Raw genomic sequence first — 9,941 nt, 5'->3', positions numbered from 1 at the left:
GCAAAGTAGATCTCTGGGGCCCCCTAAAGGGCATGGGCCCTTAGAATCCTCCTAACTTTAACCCCCCTTAGCACCGCCCCTGCTTATTTCCCACATTTAGTTCGGAGGAAACACAGAGGCTATTTTTGACAGGACTTCTACTTGAATATGAATTACGTCGCAGCTAAACGTCAAGCCCCAACCAATGGCGGACGCGCGTTTTGTGAATATTTAAAGAGCCTGTTGACGTGGCTCTACAGTTGTCCAATGGCGAAGGCTTCGCTTATGAATATTAATAGGCTTGCCTTTCCAATAGTAGGATTTCGGGTACTTTATCTGTCGGGCGAAACCAACGGGATGTTGTTGGGAAGTGGGATGAGGAGCGATATCAGCGCTTAGCACGGCAGTGGGAGGGGTTGAATGTGACAGAACTAAATGGCAGCAGCTTGATATATTTTTTGTATTCCATAGGAAATTTCTCCTGGCATGCCGGAAACATTTGACGATAACGGAGCGTGTATATGCGGTAAGTCGCTTGCGCTGTCATTGTTGCCTTGACGCTGCATTGAGCGGATCACTCGACCGCGGATGCGGACATTTATGTAGGAAGAAACCGTTAACATAAATGGATAAAGTGTTTTAATACTGCTTTTCCCTGTTCGCCATTCAAAAAAAGTCAGTGTTTTTCCGCATTCATAAGTGTGCGGCATAAGCGCCTGGAAAAGTCAGATGTTGCAGCCTCATGTATTATTTGTATCGCTTTGATAGATCCGCACATCTTTGAGCTTCCGGCCAGCCGTTAACCGCGACACACTGATGCTCCGAACCGGCAGAATGGACGAGTTTGTGACTGAAGAAGATGAGCCGTGGTACGACCAAAGAGATCTGGAGCAAGGTGAGAGAAAGACACTACAAACCGCATCAGTTTGACAACAAAGCCCGCAGCTGTGTACAAACCGTACACAAAGAAAGTGCTCATTGTGTGTGGAAACAACGCTTTCCTCTGTCTTTATTAAGGGGTTTGTCTTGGTCGTGTCATATTTGTCTATACATTTAGAAAAAAGCACTGAGGTTGAAGGTTAAAGATGTCCACCGTGGGACTCCTGAGCATCTGTGATCACTGTAAATGGATGACGTCTTCCTCTGGATGTGGACTCCGGATCTGTGTCAGTCCAGATGCTCAACATTAGCTTAGGCTGGCTTAATCTCCTCATCCTAAACTGGGTCTGCAGTGTCAAGCATTAGGGGGTTATTTTCATAGTTGTGAGTACAGATGCGCCAGCCATTGCATTGTCTTTGATTTATAAATGTTACCTAGTGACCGTTTTAACCAGCTTAAACATGGGAAAGTACCACATACTCATTGGTCAAATGGGAGCCTTGTACATTTGATTCCTGGACTGAATGTAGATCATATAAACGCAACAACTGTTTGACATTTTAGATTATTATCCAGTCGTTTTCCTCTCCAATCATCGTTTTTTCATTTCCAAGTCCAAATACTATAATGTCACCATGTTGTGTTTGAGTGCGAAGAGGTTGGACGGCACAAACGCACATCTATCGTCCTGTCTCTGTGGGTTTGGGATGATGTCATTGCCCTCTCTCTGCCCTCTGGATTGAATCGCCGTAAAATGCTGATCCATAGAACAGCCCGTGACCGATCTCTGTGAATTTCAGGACACTTTGTTTTGCTGTACTCTAGAACTGATGAGCCAGTATGTGAATGCTAAATATGAGAGATCTGTCCTGTGGTTGTGCAGTGGGATTGGAAAGGAAGGCATTTGAGGAATTTGGTGGAAAGGGAATCTGGAATCACAATCTTTTAGCTGAGGAGGATTGCAGAGGCGCTTTGTTGGGAATCAGATAGGAATAACTCAAAATAATTTTTTTTGGTCAAAATATCGAAAAATTCTCAAATCAACTTGCATTTATTGGTTTATAGATTACCTTTCGTACCGGCAGATCATTTTTCTTGTTTTAAGCAAAATCCCAGGAAACAAGACTAGATATCTTATTGTCATTTTGCTTAAATCTAGTAAATGCATCCTTATTTGAGAATTCGTAGTGTTTTTGTCTTGTTTCTAGTCAAAATATCTAAGTGAGATAAGGCTTTTTTATTTATGGAGTGCAGTGATCTTTGCCTTTGTCATATTCCAGATTTGTTTCAAGCTAAGATTTTATGTTGCTGTGTAGATTTTTCTTTCTAAAAAAGATTTTTTTACTGACTCTAAATGAGTCTTGTAGGTAAAAACACACCTGGCAAACAGCTTACTAGTGTTTCTTTCATATTAGTGAGAGATACTAATATAGTTTCGGTTAATATTTTGAGTTTTTATAGTTTCTGTATTTATTTATTTATTTATTTCATTTTAAAGCTTTAGTAATTTTGTTGTTTGTCCTGTTTTCTGTGAAATATTTTGAGAAAATTAAGAATTATAGTTATTTTTAAAATGTCTATTTTTCATTTTACTCTAGTTTTAATTTTAGTTAAGTACATCAAGTTTAACGAAATGACAGCGAGATGTGTTGTTGATCTAAAATGATTTGCTCAAAATTATTTTAGAATACAATTTTTCTTAATTGCACTAAGCCTGCATTTATTTGATCTAAAGTACAGCAGAAACAGTAATATTTGGAAATACTTTTACTATTTAAAATAACTTTCTATTTTAATGTATTTTAGAACTTGAATTATTTCAGATTTCAAAGCTGAATTTTTAGCACCATTTTCTAGTCACATGGTCCTTCAGAAATCTTTCCATGTTGATTTGCTGCACAAAAAATATTTTATTATTATAATGTAAGAACTGCTAAGTAGATGTTTTATCTGATATAGAAACATTATAAAATGTCGTTATCATCTCTTTTGATCAATTGAAAGCTAAATAAAAGTATTCATTTCTACAATTTCTAAATTATTAAATCATGTAAAATAAGAAATATAATACAATGTTATATATTTATATATATATATATAATGTTTATTTAAAATATGAAAAAATAAAACAATTATACAAATAAATAGAAATAAAATAAAAATTAAACTGATGTTACAAAAGCTTATTATTTCAGATAAATACTGATCTTTGGATCATCATCAAAGAATCCTGAAAGAATGTACTTAACTGTTTTAAATATTGATAATAATAATAAATATTTCTTGAACAGCAAAGCAGCATATCAGAATGATTTCTGAAGGATCATGTGACGCTGAAGACTTGGAGTAATGATGCTGAAAATTCAGCGAAATAAATTACTTTGTCAAATATTTTCAAATAGAAAACAGTTTTAAATAGTAAAAATATTTCAAAATTTGACTTTTTGCTGTACTCTGGATCAAATAAATGCAGACTTGGTGAAAAAACATAAAAAAATCTTACTGTTCAAAAACTTTTGACTGGTAGTGTGTAAACGCATTTTAGCTTAGACTAATGCCGAATTTCTGCATACTTATATTATAATCAGTCTAATCCGGTGATATCGTATTAACTGCATTGGCCCAGCCTGCACTAATTTAGCAATATGCTTTGTTTGCTTGTAAGACATGCTTCAGAAATTCATCGCCAGCTACAGGAAGGCCTCTAATAACCATGTTTAGAAGCATATATTTTTCCACAATCAAATTAGCTAAGTAATATTCATGCACTTTGTGCTAATGCTCTAATGGAGGCCTAACACACAATCTCTCGCAGAGACTCCATATTGATTGTTTCTGAATGTCTCAACGGTCAAAGCAATCCATCATGAGAGGAAATGCCGTTTCAAAAAGTGCCCGCTCAGGAAAGAGTGAAATATCACCATTGCTCAGATAGTGGCGTTTTGATAAATATCACCGTGACACTCTAATTTTGGAGCGGATTGTCGGTGTTCGCCCTGGGGGCGGACAGTATGGCCGCAATTTTATATCACTTCACCCTAAAGAGTGATTTAGCCTGCTGACCCAACAGCACACGGCTTTATTGTGGATTCACTTTGCTGCAGTCGTGGAGGAAAGAGGGAGATCATGCGGTGGCCAGGATTCAATATTTGACTGAGAGGAATTAAGGCTGGATGATCTGATTAGGACTCCAGACACCACTGTCTCTTTTGAAGGGATGTGCAGACGGTCAGAATACGTAAAGGTGAAAGACGCTTTGCCAAGAGACACTTCAGATGCACAATAGTGGACATTATCAGCTTTTATGGCAGATTAAACATCTTTCATTTTCATTTCACCATGCTATTGTGTTTTAAGTGTGTTGTTTTAGTGACGTTTGGTTACATAACACGCCATTGTGTGTGATAAGCTGGTCACTTAAACAGAGCTGTTTGCCAGGGCAAGTGTATTGCTCATACGTAATTGATCTGACAGACGTCTATAAAAATTCAACTTTGACTCGTAACTCATTCTGCATATTTGTGTTATAGATATACAGTGCATGACCTCAAGTTATTTGGCTTGTTGAAGAGGTGTGCTGAGTCGGTCTTAAAGGAGTAGTTCACTTTCAGAACAAAAATTGAGAGATAATGTACTCACCCCCTTGTCATCCAAGATGTGTCTTTCTTTCTTCAGTCGTAAGGAAATTTTGAGGAAAAACATTTTAGGATTTCTCTCCATATAATGGACTTCTATGGTGCCCCCGAGTTTGAAATGCTCGTCTTGTTTAGCTCGGCAAGATGAGCGTTTCAGATTTAAAAAGTATATAAGTTGTAAATGTTTTTAGAAAATTTCGCTAGATAGGACCCTTCTTCCTCGGCTGGGATCATTTAGAGCCCCTTGAAGCTGCATTTAAACTGCATTTGGGAAGTTCAGACTCGGGGGCACCATAGAAGTCCACTATATGGAGAGAAATCCTGAAATGTTTTCTTCAAAAAAACACCATTTCTTTACGACTGAAGAAAGGAAGACATGAACATCTTGGATGACAAGGGGGTGAGTACATTATCTGTACATTTTTTGTTCTGAAAGTGAACTACTCCTTTAAGGTGTTGACAGATTGTCCCTATGAAATAACATTTCTCTGTTGCATTTTAATGGTTTGTTTACATTGAATTCAGTAATTTTATAAAATTAAAAAACTGCAGTAGTGACCTACACTCAAAAACTGATGGGTTAAAAACAAAATATAGACATACGGACAAACCCTGCGATTGAGTTGTTTGACCTAACCTTAAAATTAATATAGTTCTGGCTTAGAATGAATTCAGAATAGGTTGAAAATGAACATTTGTTGAACTGCTTATTAATACTTATTACACGGCTCTTTGGAATGCTTGATTCTGATTGGTCAGTTGAGACATTTGCAGGTTCGTTCTTTTCAAATAATCACCGCTCCAAAGTAATAACGCATAGCCGGTACTACTTGTATGTTTAAAATCCCTCCGTGCCAACAAAGATTACCGTTTGGCGCCATCTTGTGACAAACACTGGACAACCACAATTAACAATGGAAAATTTCGACATTAATCTATTTAAATTGTCTTACTAACGTACATAGTTTGAAGGTTAGTCACGTGGTACTATATCGTTTCCCGGAAGGATAAAAATGTTAATTTAAAACAAATATGCCAATAAAAGATTTCAAATTCATATTCATGTCCAGTTTTTTTCCTTATGTGGCAAGTAGCCGTGTAATAAGCGGGATAATGTACAGGCAGCCTGTAGTTATCGCAGAAATAAGCCCCTTCAGTGTGATACAAGACCCTCCGCTTCGGGTCCTGATCACACTGTCGGGGCTTATTTCTGCGATAACTACCGGCTACCTGTACATTATCCCTTACGTGTTCACCTTTTGATTATTGCTGATGCCTCTAATAGTCCTATTTATGTCTCTAATCAATTTCCAACCTAAATTTGGGTTAATTTAAGACAGCCATATAGTAATTTTTAAACAACAGTTGAGTTAAATAAAACATTTAACCCAACAGCTGCGATCAAAACAACCCAGTTGTTGGCTGTGTCCATATTTGATCTAGTGCTGGGTTGTATTTAAAGGGTTAATTCATCCAAAAATGAAAATTAGCCCATTATTTACTCACCCTCAAGCCATCCTAGGTGTATATGACTTCCTTCTTTCAGACAAATCGAATCGGAGTTATATTAAAAAATGTCCTGGCTCTTTCAAGCTTTATCATGGCAATACGACGGGTGTTTTTCTTCAACATTTCAAAAGAAGTCCAATAAAGTGCATCCATCCATAATAAAAAGTGCTTCACACAGCTCCAGGGGGGGGAATAAAAGCTTCCTGTAGGGAATTGATGCGGTTTTGTAAGAAAAATATCCATATTTAAAATGTAGTCATCACTTTAAGCTAGCTTGCGCTCACCGCTGTACATGGACGCACAACAAAACAACAGTAATGAATTAGAAGTACAAAATGAGGGTTTGTAAAGATAAAAAATGTCGGAGGATTTCGATATATGCCAAAAGGAGACTGTTTTTTCTTTGCTTCCTTTGCTCCTGTAAACAAACAGTGGTTTTCACGAGACTCACAGGTCCTATGCCAGTGAGCACAAGTTAGATTAAAGTGATTATTACATTGAAAATATTTCTCAAAAACACATCAATTTGCTACAGAAGGCATTTATTCACCCCATGGAGCCGTGGGTGGCATTTTTATTTATGGATGGATGCACTTTATTGGACTTGTTTTGAAGAAAAAACCTGTCTATTGCCATGATTCTGTGATGTATGATTTAATACAAAATATTACTTTAACAATTTAATTTTTTTTTAATAATATAATCAAATTAAGTTTTAAAAAAAAGAATTTCTTTTTTTTGGCAAATGAAGTGCTGCACAACTTAGTTTTACTGTTGAATACATTTAATTTAAGCAAATGTAAAGTTAAAAAATGGTCGATTTAGTGATTTTACTTAAAAAAAAATGTTTTAAATAAACTGTTTAGGTATTATTGGCATTATTTGTGAAGTACATTGTACAGTACAATAATACCGTAAATTATGTAATATATTTCTGTCATGATTTCTTCAAGTAAAACCAAAAGTTTATTTTGACAGGTTGTAGTGAAGACCTTAGAGTTTCTGTATCTTATAGTTTTATCAATTAAATGGTGAAATGTTCATGTTAAGAGCAGCTTGTATTCATATTTCAGTATTTAAATGATTGTAAAGCCTACTTTTGATTCACTAATCCAAGGCTAAATTCTGTTAAATGGCTTTTTTGCATTTTTCTGCAATTCTGTCCACATTCTCCACACTGTAGTAGACTAGCGAAAAAACCTATACACTTAAATGCAAAAAATATACAACTTGATGTGTTTAAATGTATATTTTGTGCAGGTAGAGGCTGTAATAATGTGGCTCGAGCAGTAGTTGTGAATGTCACTGTCATGTATTGATATGAAAGCACACGTGCAGAAGTGTTCAGTGCACATGAGGCCTATATATGTCCTCCAGCCTCGGGCGAGTGAGGCATGCTGAGGCCTTGTGCCTGGTAACGTGCATGTCAGCTTGAAAATACTCTGCAGGAGAGCTCATTCTCATTGGAAAAGTTAATTAAGGAAAAATCCTTAATTGGGATGTGGGTCCTCAGAGATCACAGCTGACCTTGTTTCACGGCTGTTACTAAAAATGTCTCGCCCTGTACTGAATGTCAGATTGTGCTGTTAATATGAGTGATGAGAAGTCAGCGCTTTGACATTAGGCCAATAATAACATGTCAGTATTAAAAAATAATAATAACTGTAAATATATATGTATCTATTATTTAAAAATGATTAAATCTAAATATAAAATGTAAAAAATGTACTTGATTGATGTTGAAAATTGTTATAGCTAATATTAGGAATTCATTTTGCCCCCAATATACAGTCAAAAGTTTACATACACCTCGCAGAATCTACAAAATGTGCATTATTTGACCAAAATGCATGTTATTTTTTATTTAGTACTGACTTGAATAAAATATTTCACATAAGAGACTTTTACAGAATAGTCCACAAGTGAAAATACTAGTTGAATTTATAAAAATTACCCTGTTCAAAAGTTTACATCCACTTGATTCTTAATACCGTGTTGTTACCTGAATGATCCACAGCTGTGTTTTTGTTTCTGTTTTTTTTAGTTGTTCATGAGTCCCTTGTTTGTTCTGAACAGTTAAACTGCCTGTTGTTCTTCAGAAAAAAATCCTTCAAGTCCCACAAATTTTTTGGTTTTTCAAAATTTCTGTGTATTTGAACCCTTTCCAACAATGACTGTATGATTTTGAGATCCATCTTTTCACACTGAGGACAACTGAGATGCAACTATTACAGAAGGTTCAAACACTCACTGATGCTTCAGAAGAAAGCGCAATGCATTAAGCTGGGGGGGTGAAAACTTTTGAATTTGAAGATCGGGTAAATTTAAGGCCAAAAAAAACAAACAAAACACAATAGATTAATACCGATAGTTACGTTTTTCAGTCATAACTTAAAAGTATCAGCCGATATCAGTATCAGTCAATTGGTGCATCCTTACAATCTACTGCAATTAAACCACATGCAATGCAATTTAAATGAATACTGTTTCAATATAGTAAATGTATCTCCAGCTCTGTGTTTCGTGCATTATTATCTGTGTTTCTCTCCAGCAGACTCTCATGGGATTAGTTTCCACACACACAGAGGAAAGTGTGTTACGCCGTGGCACCCAAGCGCTCTTATATGATTTATGCATCTGGTGCCCAGTGTTTTCTTACTATAGTATGTTTGCATAGAGGCTGACACGGTCTCATCTCATGATAAATCTCTGCATTCATTCCAGTGTAATGGAGGTCAATGAGTCTGAGCTCAATACTTCACCACTTCCCACGATGTCACTTCCTCTCTGTATGTGACACCATCTCTGTTAGCGTCTTCCCTGTGTCTGCTGGGTATTAAAACGCCATCCGAGTCGACTGGAGGACTGTGTTTGTGTCTCTGAATGGGGGGTGTAGAAATCACACTGAGCTCTATGGAGATACGGCTCTGTAGGAAAAACAAGGGATAGGAGATGCTTTCTGACAGAAACATAAGTGAATCATAAGGTCAGCAACCTTAAAATACAACATACACAGCACTTTGAGTCAGTGTTGTTGATGATTCACAAATGTAAAGTGTCATTTGACTTTAAAATGCTTTTTATCCCAGTTATATGTGTATATGGAGCATTTTACAGAGTCAGTTGTAACATCTTTTTCCAAAAAAATTGTATGTATGCACATAAGGTACACATTTTTTATTAATTGTGCATATAGTTTTTTCAGAAAGTTTCTGAATATTTGCTCTCTCCCCAAATTTGTCACTACCGAAACACAGTAATAATAATTTAATAAGAAAGGTTATATTGACCTATTAAGATTTTGCTTACACCTACATTGCAAATATATATTTTTAATATTTTATTAATTTTCTTCTAGAGGTAAATCAATAACAATTACATTTTTAACAATATTTCAAGTGTAATTGATAAGATTTGTTGTATTTTAAATCCGGTTTTTCTTTGGCAAAGGCATAAACATTGATCATACTGATTTCAAACTTAAGGAATTCATTAGTTTGAATATACATTGAACCAAAAACTATCATACCATCTTAGTTGATAATTCAGTATACTTTATTTTTGACTAAACATCCCATGATTCGGTAGTGACTGCAGATTTTCAGTAGTAGCAGTAATGCTTTGGTAGAGAACGCATCACATTACAGAATTTTAACTTGCGTACTTAAACACTACTAAAATATTAAAGGAGTAGTTGTCATCCAGGATGTTTATGTCTTTCTTTCTTCAGTCGTAAAGAAATTGTGTTTTTTGAGGAAAACATTTCAGGATTTCTCTCCATATAGTGGGCTTCTATGGTGCCCCCGAGTTTGAACTTCCAAAATGTAGTTTAAATGCAGCTTCAAATGGCTCTAAATGATCCCAGCCGAGGAAGAAGGGTCTTATCTAGCGAAACAATCAGTTATTTTCTAAAAACACTTACAATTTATATACTTTTT

The 9,941-nt window shown here is 35.8% G+C and overlaps 1 protein-coding gene across 1 annotated transcript in view; it reads left to right on the top strand.

The window, feature by feature from the left end:
* Positions 1-337: 337 nt before the first annotated feature.
* The window catches only part of cdr2l (cerebellar degeneration-related protein 2-like), an 18,073-nt gene continuing 8,469 nt past the window's right edge, over positions 338-9,941 (top strand). Inside the window, exons 1-2 of the mRNA XM_073843863.1 lie at positions 338-505; positions 748-874. Of these exons, the coding sequence (XP_073699964.1) occupies positions 796-874 (79 nt within the window). The 5' untranslated portion in view covers positions 338-505; positions 748-795. The remainder of the gene's footprint in view (positions 506-747; positions 875-9,941) is intronic.

Source organism: Garra rufa, chromosome 1 (assembly GCF_049309525.1).
Source record: "Garra rufa chromosome 1, GarRuf1.0, whole genome shotgun sequence".
In the NCBI taxonomy this organism is placed as follows: Eukaryota; Metazoa; Chordata; class Actinopteri; order Cypriniformes; family Cyprinidae; genus Garra; species Garra rufa.
Note: the sequence above shows the minus strand (reverse complement) of the source record. Positions and strands in the feature narration are given on the sequence as shown.